This window comes from Vombatus ursinus, unplaced genomic scaffold, assembly GCF_900497805.2.
Source record: "Vombatus ursinus unplaced genomic scaffold, bare-nosed wombat genome assembly UNPS02014801.1, whole genome shotgun sequence".
NCBI classification, from domain to species: Eukaryota; Metazoa; Chordata; class Mammalia; order Diprotodontia; family Vombatidae; genus Vombatus; species Vombatus ursinus.
This window is the reverse complement of record NW_020954579.1, coordinates 13,782,992-13,801,545: the sequence shown is the minus strand read 5'-3', so window position 1 is coordinate 13,801,545 and position 18,554 is coordinate 13,782,992. Positions and strand designations below refer to the sequence as shown.

The 18,554-nt window shown below is 39.6% G+C and overlaps 1 protein-coding gene across 1 annotated transcript in view; it reads right to left on the bottom strand.

Annotated features, from left to right (window-relative positions):
* The window catches only part of UBE2O (ubiquitin conjugating enzyme E2 O), a 78,367-nt gene extending 73,102 nt beyond the window's left edge, over positions 1 to 5,265 (bottom strand). The window contains exon 1 of the mRNA XM_027872718.1: positions 4,930 to 5,265. Within this exon, the coding sequence (XP_027728519.1) occupies positions 4,930 to 5,265 (336 nt within the window). The remainder of the gene's footprint in view (positions 1 to 4,929) is intronic.
* Positions 5,266 to 18,554: the final 13,289 nt, after the last annotated feature.

Below are 18,554 nucleotides of genomic sequence, written 5' to 3'. Positions count from 1 at the left end.
ATTTCTGTATCCCACTGAAACAGACTCTCCTCTACACAATTTGTTTCCAGAGATGGCACACTCTTGACGCAAAATTGCACCAGAAACTTGGACTCCATTCCTGGGATCTCTGGTTCTGATAAGTAAGCTTTTATCTTATTCTGGGCCTCCTGAATATTTCTGGGCCCTCAATTCACCAAACCCCATCAAGTCCATCCCTCTGCTCCCTCACCTTGCCAGCTCTACCCCATGTGCTATATGTCCCCATTAGAATTAAGTTCCTAGAGGACTATCTTGGTTCTTTATCTTTGTATTCTCAAACACTTGACATAGTGCCTAGCACACAGTAAACAATAAATGTTCTATTTATCTAAAATAATGCTGCATTAAAATTTTTCTGGAAGGGGGAGGGGTAAGATATGGTCTAGAATGAGAAAACCTGTTACTAACATCAAAGCTGCTAGCCTATCCATTAACTTAGTAGCCACCTTCCAAATATCTAAACTATGTTGATTTAAACAATTTTTTGATTAACAAGAATCAGCATGCTTCCCTTACTCTGCTGTGGGGAGAAATGAAGCAGAATTGCCGACTTTTCCAAGGTCACCCAGAGTCAGTAACAACAACAATAAGAGCTGACATTTATATCATGCTTTAAGGTTTGCAAAATACTTTACATATATTATCTCATTGAATCCTCAAAACAACCCTGTGAGGTAGGTGCTATTATTATCTCCATTTTACAGATGAGGAAATTGAGTAACAGCCAAGAATAGGAGTCAAGAGTCTTGACTCCTAGTCAGACTCACTATGCAACCTTTAATCTAGTGAAAAGTTAGTTGTTCTTGGGACAGACACAAGCCAAGGAGTCACATCACAAGCACTGTCCCAGAAGGAGGAAGGAGAAGCCAAAAGAAAAGGGATAAAACTGCAGAACAGACAGACTATAAAAAAACTTGTGATCATATCTGAACATAATGCAATTAGATGCACTTAGTCCTGCATCTTGGTTAACCTTACATAACTCCTTCCTATTACATCACTCAGAAGAGTCACTAATGGACCAGGCACCTGGGCAAAGGAAACAAAATTTCATGTGCTATTATGATGCTGCATTTAAATAACTATGGAAACACTGGTCCAGCTAGGAGCCTAAAATAAACCTAGAGGCCAATCCCTGTGGAATTTGTCACCAAGGCTGTTTCAACACTACATACAAGTGCTGATGCCCCATAGAAACAGTGTGATTCTGAAAGTTACTTCTAAGACATATGTGATTTGTTGACAAATCATACAAACGCTCTTGAATCTAAACTAAAAAAGAATGCCTGTGCTTGATGAGAAGGCACAGATACGGATGGGAGTGATCTGTAAAATCTCTTTTTAGATGTTCTTCGATCAGAATAAATAATGTAAAGTTGGATCTTAAAATACTAAAAAGTGACACTTCATATATCTTTGGGAGGCCAAGCATAAGTTCAGGGGCTTCTCAAAAGGAAATCACTTTGTTTCCCCCAAATTGTAAGGAGATGGCCATGTGGGAAAGCATGTCTTAATGAATGATTTAATTTGAATATACAAATGTACAGCCTACATCAGATTGCATGCCATCCTGGAGAGGGAGGGGGAGAAAATTTAAAACTCAAAAGCTTATGGAAGGGAATGTTGAAAACTAAAAATTAAATAAATAAATAAATAATAAATAAATTGAATATACAAGTTCTACCTCATAGGGAATATGTGGTCAGTTACAAAATATTTAAGAATAAATTAATTCTGTACTGACTACCATAGTCAGGAAGACTGTCAGGAGACTGGGAAAGGAAGGTGTAAGTGGAGTATATGGGGTCAGAACAGCAAATAAATCTACTGCTTAAGGCCCAGGGAAAGATCTGGCTGGCTTTAGGACTGGGCCAAAGGCTCAGCAAGCAATTTCAAGTAAAAGCTTCTGACTGCTGGTAAATTTTCCACATTGGTTTTGAGCCAAAAGGGGCACTTGCCAGTCAGTCTCCTTTTTGTGAATTTATTCATTAGTAACTTTAAAGCACTTAAGAAACCAAACATTAAGCCTGATTATTTTAAAAGTTAAGGAGTCACTGACACTATTCATGATCCAGTAGCCATTTTAAATTCCCCTGATCTCTACATTCCCACTCCCCTTATAACCGTGCTATAATTTTTTTTAAAAAATGGAAAAATTCCAATGCCCAATGGGATGGGAAATGGGTAAGCAAGCTGTGATATATGAATGCAAAGGGGTACTATACTGCCAGAAAGAATAGCAAATGTAAGAATTATGCATAAATATAAAAAAGATCAATATGAAGAAATATAAAGAAAAAACAGAACTTGAAATATTGGCTAAAGACTGCTTATATCTGTATAAAACATTTGTATAATCATGAAGATCAGAAGTAATAGACAGAAATACAAATAAAGTATTTATTCAGCATTTACTATGTACCAGGCAAAGGTAATAAAGAATTTTTAGTTGCTGTTTGGATAAACAGCTTATTTTTATTTTAAAGTTGATTAAATATAAAATTAATCTTTAATGGACTTCCTATTTGATGTGTTCAAAAATCTTAAATTCATCAAAACTATTTCTATGAGTCCATCATGCTACAATCCATAACTTTCCAAGCATTCTTTTGATATGCCGTAATATGAAGGTAGGAACACAGAAACTAGAATACTCCAGCAAAGAAAAAACCAACATTGTTTTAACACAGTTAATAAGTTAGCCTAACTACATTTTAACTAACTCTGAATTGTACCAGAATTTGTCCATGTAGGAACCATATGGTAATTTTTTTATGATGACTTCAAAACTAGTATATAATTCAAAGTATAAGTCACTGGAGTGGAGGAAGACAGAGAAGGCAGATAAAACCAGAATTGTAAACAAAGTTATCCCCTGAAGCCAAGAGAGAAGCAACTTACAAACATAGCAATAACCAATACAGAAATGGCCAAGAAAAGAATTTGAGCCTGGAAATCAGGGACTAGCTCCTTTACTGTCTCAAGATCAAGAATCCGTGGAGACTATCAGCAAAGAGTCAAAATTTAAGTTATAACATACAAAAAGAGAAGGTAGAAAAAAAAGTACATTTTTCAAAAGCCCACAGAAAAAGACCAGAATCCACTTGCACTCGAGACATATGCAATGAACAAAAAACATCCACCACTTCCTGAGGACATAAATAATAATGATGAGCCTCCATTAATATAGCATTCTACTGCAAAAAGCAGCATTTTCCAACCAAATTTTCCAAAGAATTTTAATTTTAAGAACCAAACAGCTATTGCTCAACTTGCATTTTGGGGGGGTGGGGGAGATGTGTGTGTGTGTGGGGGGGTGGAATAGAAAGGTTAAATGTGTATGTCTGTGAGCATTTATGTAGAAGACCCAGCTGGAAACTGCAATCACTTCTGCCACTAGAAAATGGATTACAGTCTCTTCCTGTGATGGGGCCTCTCTCCCTGAGTGACATCTTCATCCAATGACCCCCCCTTCATAATGAGCCAAGATGTTCTATTCCTCAGTCTCCTTTGTCTCCCCATGTGAGAAATCCAATCCAGCAGAGGACTAACTTGTAATGTGCCCACTCCCTAAAAATCAGGCCTCCCAATATCAATGACCCAGATGGCTGAAACATTTCAGGCCTTACCCAAGGAAAGAAATTGGGGGTGTGGGGGGAGGGAGGGGTAGAGGACACAGACGGTAAACAAGGGTGTGCTTGTATGTCACTGCTATCAATCCACGTTATGGGAAACAGGCACAAACTAACAAAATATGTTTGGTCCTAGTTTATATGCTGCCAAACCCTTTGTTTTCTAAAGCTGCAGCACTTATCAATCCATTTCCCCCACCCCCAATGCAGACAGCCATATGGAAGAGTGATGTTTGCTTACAACCTAGGGGCAAGAAAATCCCTTCAAGTCTCACTATAGATTGATGGATTTGCAGTAGTCAATAGGTTAGTTCCTAAAGCTTTTTTTCCAAGAAGTCCAAAAATGTTTAAGATTTACTTCTTCAAGTCATACATTATCTATTTTCATTCCCTATCTGAACCGTGCACGAGCAACTTTTTTTCCTCCCCGGATAGCTCCCATTTTAGCCTTTTCAAATGCACTCCCAGACCTTGAAATGTCATCATTCCTTCAGTTCCTATAATGAGCACCACCACCCCCTCTTCAGCTCTCAATGTTTCTCCTCCAAGCCTTGGTTAATATGAATACTGTACTACACATACCATTACTCAGGACTACAAACGATTTGACTTGCTTTCACAAAGTTCCCCATTAGCAACTATGTAAAGGTACTCAGGCTAAAATAAGAGCAAACCAAATTCCTTTGCAATGAAGAAAAATATATACAGATTTAACATTATATACCCCATGGAACTTCCCAGCCAAGCCTCCTTAACGCCTACACTGACAAGGCAGGGCCTTTCCTTTCTGGATGGCTTCTGGGCCGTGCACAATGCAGTCGGTGTCGCTCCTTGAGGGGTCAGCGTTACACCACCCTGGGAACAGGGCTCGACCTATTCCCCTCCACCCCCACCTCCGCCCCAAGCCTGCAAAGTGCAATGAGGTCGCTTCGGTCCCTGGGCCCGATAAGGAGCGGGGAGGACCGGAGAGCCACCTCCCAGAGAGTCCGGGAGCCCGAGGGCCCTGCCCCGCGTTCTGCACCCGGCGCTCGCCCTAAACCCTGGTGCAATGACTTAGCAGCGGGTCGAGTCGCGGGGCCCATTGCACCTGCCCCGGCCGGTCTGTGGCGGCTGCGGCCCCCGACTCCCCACCCCGGGGCTGGGGCTGCGCCCCCTTCCCGCCTCCGCCGGGGCTCCCCAGGAGGCTCGGCCACCACGCGGGCCCCGGGGCCCGGCTCCCCGCTGCCCCAGTGCCCCCGCCCCCTCCCCCCGCAGCCCGCCGGGGGCCCTCACTCACCTTGGTCTCCTTCACGTGCTGCTTGACGCCCTCCGGGTACCACTGGACGCGCACGTAGCCGCGGCGCAGGGGGCTAGCGCGGCTCTCCTCGTTGCCCGGGCCGCCGGACTCGGAGCCCCCGGAGCTGCCGCGGCCCTCCTCGCCCTCCGAGTCCGAGTCCTCGCCGTGGATGAGGCGCACTAGCCCGAAGCGCACCGAGCCGCGGTAACGGCCCGACACCAGGTCGTGAGAGAAGAGAAGGCGCTGCGAGCCGGCGGCCGCCGGGCCGGGGCCGCACACCGGCGGCCCACCCGCCGGGGCCGGAGCGACGGGCGCGGGGGCTGCGGGATCCGCCATGACTGCTCAGCAAGAGTCTCAGGCGGCGCTGGCAGCCTGGACTAAGGGAAGCTGGGGGGGGGCGGGGGGGAAGCCGCGGGGAGGGGGCGGAGCCAGAGGGCGGGAGTAAGGCTAAGGGGCGGGGCTGCTGCGTGGTGACGTAAGACGTGCCGCCAGCCGTTGTCAGGGAACGGAGGATGCGGTTGCTAGGAGCCGAGGCCGGCTCTCGCTAGGGTAGCGGACGGGATGGACGCGGAAGAGGGGAAAGAATCCACGAAGGAGGAGGCGGGGCTCAGACTTGGGAAACGAAGAAATGGCCTTGGGGGCAGAAGGTAGCAGAAAGGGAGGTGAAGTTCATAAAGAGACTAGGTGGCCCAGAATACAGTTAATATATGTAATGCACTTTGCAAACCTTAAAGTGATGTATAAATGCTAGGTATATTGTTATTATTATTGTTATTGTTAGAATTTTGAAGTTGGAGTCAGGAAGATCCTAATACAAATCCAGCCTCAGACATTTCCTACCTGTGAGAACTTGGGACAAGTCGTGTAACCTGTCTCAGTCTCAGTTTCCCCATGTGTAAAATGGGAATAATAATAATAGCACTTACCTCACAGGGTTTGTTGTGAGGTTCAAATGAGGATATATATGTACATATGTATGGATATGTGTATATATATTTACAAATCCTAAAAAGTTATAGAATTGCTATCTATTATTATTATTATTAAAGTTTTAGAGTTGGCATCAGGAAGACCCCAATACAAATCCAGCCTCAAACATTTACTAGCTGTGTAACCTTGATGCAAGTCTCTTAACCTCTCTCAACCTCAGTTTCCTCATATGTAAAATGGGAATAATAGTACCTCACCTAAGTTTGTCTGAGGTTGAAACAGAATAATAATAGCACTTACTTCACAGAGTTTGTTGTGAAGTTCAAATGTCAAATGAGGGATATGTGTGTGTGTATGTATTAGCAAATCCTAAAGTAGCATAGAATTGCTAGCTATTGTTATTAGAGTGCTGGACTTGGAGTCTAGAACATTTGAGTTTGAATTCTGCCTCAGACACTAACATGTGACCCTAAGGTAAATCCTTTAACTTCTCTCAGCTTTGTTTTCCTCATCTGTAAAATGAGAATAGTAATAGCACCTACCTCACAGGATTTGTGGTGAGAATTAAATGAGGTAATGTGTGTACTTGTTATTGTTCAGTCAGGTCCAACTCTATGCGACCCCATGGATAGCACACCAGACCCTTCTAATCTCTGCTATCTTCTGAAGTCTAAGCTTATGTTCATTGCTTCCATGGCACTCTCTATCCATCTCATCCTCTGCTATCCCCTTCTTCTTTTGCCTTCAATCTTTCCCAACATCAGTGTCTTTTCCAGTAAGTCCTGTCTTCACATTATGTAGCCAAAGTATTTAAGCTTCAGGCTTCAGTATTTGTCCTTCCAATGAGTAGTGTGAATTAATTTCTTTAAGTATTGACTAATTTGATCTCCTTACGGTCCGAGGGACTCTCAAAAGCCTTCTCTAGCACCATAATTTGAAGGCATTGATTTTTCAGTGTTTAGCTTTCCTTACAATCCAGCTCTCACAGTCATACATAACTATTAGGAAAACCATAGCTTTGACTATATGTACAATACTTTGCAAACCTTAAAGCACTATAGAAATGCTAACTATTATTTTAAAATCATAAACTTAAAGCTGGAAGAGATCTTAGAGTAGAATCAGTCATTGAATCAACAAGCATTTATTAAGTGCCTACTGTGCGCCAGACACTGAGCATAGGTATTGTGAGTACAAAGATAAAATTGAAACATTCTCTGTTTTCAAGAAACATATCCTAAAGAGGAAACCAATATGTACACATACACGTAAGACGAACAACGTTCCAAAACAGGCAGAGATTAATTTTAAGGCAACATGTAAACAAATAGTAAAAATAATAATAACCAAAATATAGTGCTTTAAGATTTGCAAGGAACTTTACGTATGTTATCTCATCTGATCTTCATAAGCCTGTATAGTAGGTGCTATTATTACCCCAGACCTGTATACCTAGGACCCCAAGCATAAGGAAGATTAAAGATGATTCATATCTTAATGATGACTAATCATCTTACCAAGTATACACAAGTGTACCCAAGCAGGAACCAGAAAGCATCCACAGATGCTAAAGCATTGAGGGTAGGAACACTATTTTTGCCTTTGTATCCCCAGTGATTAGTATGGTGCCTGGAATGTAGTAAGCACTTAAATGTTTGTTGACTGACTGATGGGATTCTCTGCCAGGGTCCAATATGACCAAAGTGAGCTTTCAAGGAAATGTAACTTTGTCAAGTACCAAGAAGTCTAGAACTATAAGCTTCCCAATCCACAAGGAGACTCAAAGCCTAAACCTTACCACTTTGTGCTTTTTAACATGTTAAAAACTCTAAGAGTAGAACAAGAAATCTCAGTGATGTTAGCATGTGACATTTCTAGTACACAGATACAACCATCTTAGGAATAATGTCCCAGGCTTTATCCTATAACTGCTTATGTATGGTCAAGAACTATGCCTATCTATTGACTTGTCCTGTAGAGTTTCTGAGGATAGAGATAATACATATACTTAAATCTCTCAGCTAAAAAAGCAGCTGAAAGAAGTGTACCAATGAGCCATGACTTCACTTCAGAAGAGCTGACCAAAATGATACATGAGTTTTCAAGTTCTCGAACTAGGAGAAAGAGTTCTTTTATGAAATTTGAATGTTCTCTTCCTACTTTTTTTTTTTTTTTTTGCAATGGAGAGCATAGTTGTGGGATACTAAACACCTGTTGGATGTGTTGTTTAGTTTTGCTGAACCTTTTTCTTTGTTACAGGGGATGGTTCTTTTGGAAGGAATGGGGAGGGAATACAGTGGGAAATATGGGTGATGTAAAAACAAAAAATGTCAATTTTATTTTAAACTTTTTTTTTTTTGCTTTTTGGTGAAGCAGTCAGGGTTAAGTGATTTGCTCAGGGTCACACAGCTAGTAAGTGTCAAGTGTCTGAGGCCAGATTTGAACTCAGATTTGACTCCAAGGCTGGAGTTCTATCTACTGTGCCACCTAACTGCCCCCCTATTTTAAACTTTTAAAAAATATTTTTAAAAGGAAACTTTGGTGTTCAAGAGGCACACAGGTTGCCAGACTGATGGAAAGCTAACACATATAAAGTTTTATTAATTTTTTTTTTTATTTTTAGGCAATGGGGGTTAAGTGACTTGCCCAGGGTCACACAGCTAGTAAGTGTCAAGTGTTTCGCTAACACATATAAAGTTATTGAGAAATTGGGCGACTTGCCTATTTTACAGAACAGCCCCAGAGAGTAGAGGGTGGCCTCATAAAGACAATTCACCACTAATAATTTTTGAGCATAAAAAACTTAGTGAGATTTTCTGATAAGCTGACGGTGAGAAATGATGGACCTCAGCAGACTTTGCAAAAGAGACGGCCTACCAAACTATACAAAGACTGTCTGAACCATTTACCAGCTCTCAAAGTGTAATTTCTAGTAAAGGTAATATAGTGTGCTATTCCCAACAACCTTGTCTTGAACTGAGAGGAGCCCCAGTTCAGACAGTGACAATTCATTTCTTGCTTAGTATTACAGCGATAGAGACTCTTAGGGTATAGAGAAAACCTACCAAGTAAAGAAATATTGACAGCTCAAGTTCAGGTTCAGGGAAGCAGGCCTATAGGTGTAGTACTGTTGAAGAGCCTATAACATCAGCCAACTAAAGTGTGGGGACAGAGATGTCAGCTAGTTACATAAGAGCTCTAGGGGTGGGGAACCTGCGGCCTTGAGGCCACATATGGCCCTCAAGGTCCTCAGATGAGGCCCTTACACTAAATTCAAACTTCACAGAACAAGTCCCCTTAATAAAATGATTTGTTCTATAAAACTTGGACTCAGTCAAAAGGCTGCACCCAAGGACCTAGAAGGCCACATGTGGCCTCGAGGCCACAGGTTCCCCACCCCTGCTGCTAGACCCATTCAGTGTGTAACCAGACTGACATGATATTACAGGTGAACAAGATATAGTATAGGTGACAATACTAGAGACTGCCCATATAAAATATACCTTACTTCTTATTAATGCATGCCAATTACTGCAAATCTGTTAGGCTTCTGTTTTATTATTTTGCTGTTGTCACCAGAGGTTCACCAATGCTTATCACCTTGAGTCTTGGAGAACCATGAGCTGAAACTATAACAGAAAACTCAGCCTCTGCTTTCCCCAAGGAAGAGGGGAAGAGCAGAAGATGTCTCTCATGAGACTATGACATTAGAGACAGTGCAAGTATGCTGAGCCATGATCATGAAGGAGCCCTGGAAATGCAAGGCTACTACAACAGGAAGAACTCATTGCTGTAATTGTTGTGCAGGCAGGGGGATTGTCACCAGCCCCTGCCTGTAGCCTCCATGCTCAAGTGGCTTTAGCCATGATACCATAGCCTCTGTACTTAGTGACTTCAACTGCAGGGTAACCATAAGCTAACGAAGAGAATGAGAGAGCAGCATGCTAGGTGGTCCCCCAGCGTAGTTGCTCTTACTGCTGTTGCTGTCACTTGGGGTGAGGTGCTGAGAAAACAACTCTAGCTGAAGGGATTTGGGACAACGGGAAGTTACAGCAGAAAGAGTGTAGCTCGCTTTGCTTGCCAAGAATGACAGTGGTTACGCTCCCTCCTCTTCTCTCCCCACCCTGGAAATGGAAAGCATGTATCTATTCCAAAATTGATCTCTGTTGCTTTAAAAGTCTGTTGCATTTCTGTCTATCTAATCTCTAAAAATCAAAATAAAGATAAAACTTTGGTTAACCCAATGTATTCATTTGCTCAAAAGTGGTTAAGAGGAAGACTGTGGGACCTTACAGACGCAGAGGATATTTTCTTTCTAGAACCTGGAATTTCTACCAGCTAAGGTTTTAGGATGAACGAAAGATCATTTTTTCTTATTGATGATATATAATTATACTATCCAAATATCAGAGATAAGAATGAATCCAGACCATAAAAGATTTCTCTGGGTACAAAGGAGACAACAGTATGGTAGGAGAAGTTTTGATAAGTGAGGTGGGAAGAAATCCCTCTTTGAGGCAGTGGCCTTGGGCAAAAGCCTTTTTCTGTTGCCTCCCCAGGCTAGACTTAAAGAGCTGGGTTCTCCTTTTCTGAAATGGTGGTGTTAAGGGTGGTGACTAAGGAAAAAGTCAAGTCCATGGGAAGCCTGAAAGGAGTTAGAAAGAGTGGCTCCACCCACAAGAAGGTGGGGCCAGGTCAGAGAAAGGTAGTACGGTAGTTAGTTTTCCTCTTTAACCAAACAACTTATACCACCACTAGTGTTAGATTATCACATTTGTTTATGTGCTTATGTTATGCTGGTAGTATAGCAAACATACCTGTTAGCTGCTTTGTTTTGCTCATTATTTATTGTATATAAGCTAATGATTATATGTCTGTTTATGGGCTTATTGACATTATAGCAAGGTAGCTTTGTGGTTTTGGTTTTTTTTTTGCTCTCTATGATTATTTGCTTGGGTACTCTGGATGTGCATGTGTATTAGGATGTTCATATTTAGACATACAGTCACTGAAGCACCCTGTCTTGGTCTATGTCTTTGCACGTGATGTTAACTGTGCTTTTGTTTTGAATTGTACTATGGAATAATTACCTGGGATGCTAGGATAATTACCCTTGTTATTTTAAAGTACTTATGGGTTTTTTTAATGCTTAATCTGTATAATTGTATATTTCAAGGATACCCTAATTAATTTTTGCAAAGGACTTCAACATTTTTGGCCCCAAGAAGAGATGTGACACTGTGTGAAAGTGCTGTTATGGAGATGCAAGAGTCAAGTAGTTTGGTGACATCTTTGAACTTAGCTTCCTAGGACAGTTTCTTGAGGCTTCTGAGAGAGACAAGCCAAAAGGTAATCCATCCTGCTTCTGTATGGAAAGGAAGCATGGCAGTTAGGGTCAAACTATGCAGCAGTTTTCCTGAATTATGGAGAATGGGAAGGAGAGCAATATATAATGAGGCTGGAAGGATAGGTTAAGTCCAGGTTGTAAAAGGATTTATAAGCTGAACAGAGGAGTTTATATTTTATCCCATAGGCAATAGGAAGTGACTGGTTTTATTGAGTAGGAGAATGATATGGTTAAAGGTATAATTAAGGAAAGTCACTTTGGCGTTGGAGTAGGGAGTATTGGAGTAGGGAGAGACTTAAGGCAGGAAGACCCATTAGTAGGCCATCAAAATAATATAGACAAGAGATGATAAGAGTCTGAATTCAGGTAATGGCTGTGCAAAAAAGAGAAAGGGATCTGATGTAAGAGAAGTTGTGAAGGCAGACATAAGATTTGACAATTGATTGGATATGTAGGGTGGAGAGCAAGAAATCATAGGATATTGGAAGAAAGGTAGTCTTTGATAGTTATAGGGAAGCATGGAAAGAAGGATGTATTTGAGGGTGGGGGAAGATAATGAGTTCTATTTGGGACATGTTGAGTTTGAGATATCTCTGGAACATCAGTTCGAAATATCCAAAAAGTAGTTGGTGATGTAGGACTGAGTATTAGGAAACAGAATGAAAGATACATAGATCTGTGAATTTTCTTCACAGATATGATAATTAAAGCTTTGGGAACTGATGAAGTCACCAAAAGAAAAAGTATAGAGAAGGGAAAAGAAGAACAGAACCTTGAGGAGTACCCACAGTTAAAGGAAATGATATAGATGATGAGCCAACAATGGAGACTGAGAAAGAGGGGTCAGACAGGCAGGAGAATCAGGAGTTAGCATTGGGAGAGGATTCTGGGAAGATGGCAGAGTAGGTCAGAAAACTTTCAGCTTTCTAAATTTCCTCCACGAAAAAAGACTGAACATCACCTCACAGCAGAAGAAATAAACACGGGGTAAAACAGTTGTCCTCCTAAGACAATTTGAGAAGACCCCAGGAGAGACCCAACCTCCAGGGGTGGAGGTTCCACCTGAGTAAAGTACAAACACCTCCGGGCCAACTCCGCAGAATCACAAACAAGTCCTGAGTGCACCTGGATTGAGAGGCAGTCCCAGCCTTAGAAACTTTCATCTCACTCTGAAGGCTGAGTAGGAAAAGACTGAGGGATTTTTCCACTGTCGAGGGGACCACAAGCACAGCTGTGTTGACCAAACTCCCCCCAGACTGTGGCTGCAGGGAGAAGGAGCTAACACACACCTGGTGAGTGCAGTAGTGGGGATGGGGACCCTGTTGGCTGTGGGCACTTGCCGGAGAGCAGAGTCCCTGGTTTCAGTTCCGGGGCAGAGAGGAAAGCTGTGGCTTGCAGCCAACCAGAGGGACCATAGGGAGCAAGACCATTTTCGGACAGTGTGGCTAGGGGCCCTAGCAATGGCTTAGGGGGGAGAGCCCAAGGTTGGGCCCCAAGGCAGACTTGAGAAAATAACAATAAGAAGGGCCTGAGTCTTGGGGCATCATTCCCATACCTCGGGACTACAAGTTAATTACACTAATATCTGCCAAAAACAAAATAAAACAAAAAATAAATAAATAAAAATGAGTAAGCAAAGAAGAAAGAACTCAACCATAGATAGTTACTGTGGGGATAGAGAAGATCTGGCCTGATATTCAGAGGAAGATAATGGAGTTTAAAAAATCACTCCTTTTTCAATGAGAAATGTCAAATGGTCCCAGCACAAAAACTCCTTTAAAAAGGACTTTAAAAATCAAATAAGAGAGATCAAGAAAAATTAGAAAAAAAAAAAAAGGATCAATCCAAGAAGATCAATACAGTTATGAAAAGAAAGTCAACCAACTGGAAATAGAGAATCAAAAACTTAAGGAAGAAAATAATTCCTTGAAAACTAGAATTGGGCAAGGGGAAACTAATGACATTCTGAAATACCAAGAAATCATAAAATCAAAAGAATGAAAAAATGGAAGAGGAAGTAAAACATCTCATCAGAAAAACAACCAATCAGGGGCAGCTAGGTAGAGCACCAGCCCTAAAGTCAGGAGGACCTGAGTTCAAATGTGGCCTCAGGCCAAACACTTGACACTTCCCAGCTATGTAATCCTGGGCAAGTCACTTAACCCCAATTGCCTAAAAATTTAAAAAAAAAATTAAAAAAAGAAAAACAATCAATCTTGAGAACAGATCAAGGAAAAATAATATAATAGTCAGACTACCTAAAAATTATGATTAAAAAAAGAATCTTGATACAATATTACAAGAAATTATCAAGGAAAATTGCCCTGAAGTTCTAGAACAAGAGGGCAAAGTAGAAATAGAAAAAGATCCACCACTCACCACCTGAAAGAGATCCCACGAGGAAAATGTACAGGAATATCCTATCCAAATTTCAAAGCTCCCAGATTAAGGAGAAAATGTTAGAAGCAACAAGAAAAAATAAAACAATTTAAATGTCATGGAGCTATAATAACGATTACAGAAGACCTAGCAGCTACTTTGCTGAGGGACCATAGGTCTTAGAATACTCTAGTTTGTAGAGCAAAAGAGCTGGGGTTGTGACCAAGGGTAATTTACCCAGCAAAGTTAAGTATAATCCTGAATGAAAAAAAAAATGGACATTTAACAAATCAAATTTTCACTTGTGACAAAAACCCCAAAACTTAAGGGAAAATTCATCATATAACATCCAGGAGAAATATAAGGTAAACATTAAAGACCAATTATAAGGGACTCAGTAAGGTCAAATTGTTTACTTCATATATGTGAAAATGTTGTCAGTACTCTTATGATTGTCATCATTATTTGGGTAGTTTGAAAGAAATGCTTGGGCTTAGCTGAGTATGATGGGGTGATTCTAAAAAAAATAAAACTGTTTAGGGAGACATAAAAAGGAGTAATTATCTTATACAAATAAGGCATAAAGGAAAAAAATGATACAGAAGAAGCTAGTAGGGGAAAGGGTGGGTAGTGCTGGAACCTTACTTTTTATATAGGTAGGAATAGGTTATATTATATTAGGTTATTTATAACCTATATATATAGGTTATAGATTTGATATAGGCAGGAATGGGTTAAAGTGGGAATAACATATATAGAGAAAAGTATAAAAGTCTTCTAAATTCAGAAAGAAATAAGAGGGCAAGGGGATAGGGTGGGGGAGAGGACAAGGGAGGGACTGAGGGGTGAGTAGATTAAGGAATAGGAGGGCAAGGTAGCAAATAGAAGTAAAGCAGAGGAGTGAGAAGGGATAGGGTAAATAGGGTGAGGATAGTGAGGAAAAATAGGAAGGAGAACAATACACAACAAGGAAAATACAACAAGTAATTGTAGTTTAGAATGTGAATGGGACGAATTTACCCATAAAATGGAAATGGATAGCAGATTAAAAATTTGAATTCAACAATATGTTTCTTTTGGGAAACATTTTAAAAATGAGAGATACAAAGATTAAATAAAGGTCATGAGTAGAATTCAGTATGGAAAAAGAGCAGGGATAGTAATCATGACCTCAAAGTTAAAATTAAAATATATTTCATCAAAAGTGAAAAATAGAGAAACTATACCATGTGTCAGCAATATTATTCAATCTTGTTTTAGACCATTTAAAATACTTAGACAGTATAAAATACCTGAGTGTATACCTTCCAAAACAGACATAGGAACTATATGAACATAAATATAAAACATTTTTTATACAAATAAACTCAGATCTAAATAATTGAAGCAATATTTATTGTACATGGGTAGATAAAGCCAATATAATTTTTAAAATGACAATTTTACCTAACTAATCTATTTATTCAATGTCATCCCAATTACATTACTAAAAAAATTATTTTACTGAGTTACAAAAGAATAATAACAAAGTTCATTTAGAAGAACAAAAGATCAGGAATGTCAAAGAAACCAGGGGAAAAAGATATAACGGAAGGAGATTCAGCAGTATCAGACCTTAAACTATATTATAAGACAAGAGCATTGTTGAAGTGTAAAAAGGATAATTTCAGTAATTTTAAAATTTTCTTATATAAATAAAACCTATGTAGCCAAAAACAGAAGGAATGCAGAAAACTGGAAGAAAAAAACTTTCATAGATGATCTCTCAGATAGGATGTGATTGGGTTGGAATATTGCTGTGGTGTAGGATATGATGAGCTGGTTAATTTAGAAAAATATGAGAAGACTTGGACTTATGAAGGAAGATGCTATCCACTGTCAGATAAACAGATGATGGGAGGAAATAAGCATAGTACAGTCTTACACATATGTGTAGGAGTGTATTTGTATATGTTTATAGATATCTATGTGTGTGTGTATCTATATATGTACATATGTATATATATCTCCACGCTTAATTGTAGCTTTTTGTGGGGTCAGGGAGAAGGGAGGGGAAAAAATAAAATTAAAAGTGCACAGCAGAGAGCAAAAGAAAACCTATAGGGAGCAGCTAGGTGGTGCAGTGGATAGAGCACCAGCCCTGGATTCAGGTGGACCTGAGTTCAAATTCGGCCACAGACACATAACACTTACTAGCTGTGTGACCCTGGGCAAGTCACTTAACCCTATTGCCTAACCAAAAAAAAAACCTATAAGGAAGCAAAGAAAAGCTGAGCAGCTTTGAAAACAATGTGTAGTATTTATTATATAGATTTTCTTGAAATGGAAATTTATTGTTTTATGTTGAATACTCTCTTATGGTCTGCTGTGTACATGGAAATGTCTTTTTTTCTTTTATCACTTGTATTTAAGTTTAAAATTTTAAAAATTTACCAAAAAAAAAAAAGAAGTTAGCATCAGAAAAACCCAGAGAGAACAGAGTACAGGAGGAGAGATAGAACAGTATCATATGCTACAGAGAAGTTAAGAAGAATGAGGATTAAGAAAAGACTGTAAGATTTGACATTTAAGACTTCATTGGTAACTTTGTAGATTATTTATCAGTTGAATGAGGTTGGAAGCCAGATGACAAAGACTTGAGTGAGAGGAGAAGTATTAGAATCAAATGTAGATATCTTTTTAGGAATTGGTTGTGAAAGCTAAGAGAGAGATAGATTGTAATTGGAGGGGTTGATAAAATCTAGTGAACTTTAAAAATTTTTTTAAATTCTGAATTTAACAAGCATAAAGAGAACATTTCAATATATAAAGTAGAACAGAGATTATATATCAAACCACAAATCTGTATTTTATAGTTTGATTTTTTAAAAAATTAATAAATTGAGCATATTATATTTAAAGTAGTCCTGCTTGTCTTTGTTTCCTTCTGAAATTCCTTGTATTCTCTTCAGTGCTTTTTAAAAAGGCTTCAATGATTCTCTTTTCTTCCTTTTTCTTTTTTAGCAGCCCTATTACTAGCACCTTTCTCCTGCCCATTCACCTCCAATAAAAAACCCACAATCCTTGTAATAAACATAGTGAAGCAAAACAAATCCACAAGTTTGCCATGTCCAAAAATATATATCTCATTCTGCACCTTGAGTCCATCACCTCTTTGTTAGGAGGCAGTGGCAAATTTCTTCCTTAATTGTCTCTGGAATCATGATTGGTCATTGCATTGATCAGAGTTCTTAAGTCTTTCAAAGTTATTTTTCTTTGCAGTGTTGATGTATAAATTGTTTTCCTAGTTCTGCTCACTTCACTCAGCACCAGTTTATACAACTCTTCTCAGATTTCTCTGAAACTGTCCCTTTTAAAATTTCTTACACTGCAATAATATTTGCCATAATATCTTCAGCCTTTCCCCAAGTGATGGGCACCCCCTTAGTTTCCAGTTCTTTGATACAAGAATTGTTGTCATTGTTATTGTACATATGGGTCATTTCCCTTTTTCCTTGATCTTTTTAGGGGTATAGGTCCAGTAGTGGTATTGCTAGGCCAAAAGTGTATGTACAATTTAGTGATTTGGTGGGGGTAGCATAGTTCCAAGTTGCTTTCCAGAATGTCTGGATCAATACACAGCACAACAAACAGTATACCAATATGTCTATCTTCCCAAAGCAACTCTAGCAATTGGTAATTTTTCATTTTTTTTTCCCTCTTTGCCAATCTGATAAATGTGAGTATAGTCTCAGGGTTGTTTTAATTTGAATTTCTCTAATTATTAGTGATTTGGAGCACTTTTTAATATGGTTGTTGATTGCTTGGATTTCTTTTGGAGAACTGTCAGTTCATATCCATTGACCATTTGTCTACTGGCGGCCATCATTTTTATATATTTGAACCATTTCCTTAGATATCTTAGATATCAGACTTTTAGCAGAGAAACTTGCTGCAAAAATTTTTTCCCTAGTTAATTGTTTTCTGTTCCAATTTTAATGGTGCTAATTTTGTTTGTGCTAAAGCTCTTTCAATTATTTTGTTCAAAATCCGCTCTATCCTTTATTTCATCATGAAGTCTTCCCCTATCATAGCTATGAAAGATATTTTCTTTTTTAATCTTATAGCTGGAGTCCAGTGAATGCACAGCTTACTCAGCTGATGCAACTTTCCTATGGGGAGAACCAGGGAAGACTCCTTCCAGGAAAGTCATGATAATATATAATGTAAGTGCCTTGTCAAGACATTGAAGCAAGTAAGAACCTTCTATAACTGGTTCTGGTTGGCTAACCACCTGATAAAGAGGGGATTCCTTGATTGACTGTAGCAGCATTCAAAAAGGCCTGCCAGCCTGAGTCATTTCCTCTGTGCCTTAACAGTCTGTTCCTTAGAGTTATTTCTTTGCTCGTGGTGACTAGAACTTTTGACCTTGTGAGTTCAAAAGGTCTAGAGGGTACCTTGGCATCCTGGCATCCCAAATTTTGGGATTGCAGCCACAACAGTATTGATATCTCTGAAGTATAGAGTGGGACCATCCTTGGCATCCCAGCATTCAAGAGTTCCAATTTCCAACCAGTGCAGCATCAATACCCTGAGTAGAAAGGATTGATCTTTGTGAGTGACCTTTAGGACATCAGCCCAGAGGTAGTTGAAATAAGTCCTCATCTGGCAGAGATACAATCTTAGACATGATCTTGGTGTTGATCAATGTTATATAGGAACTAAGCTAAGTTTTAAACTTACTTCCTCCAGAGACTGAGGTAGTATGGGGGAGTATGGTCTTGAGATGTTAGGGAGAAAATGTTTGTATTTTATTCTTATTGTATCATCTAAGAAAACAGCCCTTTGTAAAAGGTAATTGATGTTCAATTAAATGGGACAGAGCAGTAGCAACTGGCCCCTAATAATATAGAGAAAACATGAGTTGAAAGAGGGGAAGGAGGAGAAGAGAGGACGACTTGAACCAGTGATAGTAGAGAAGAGAATCTCA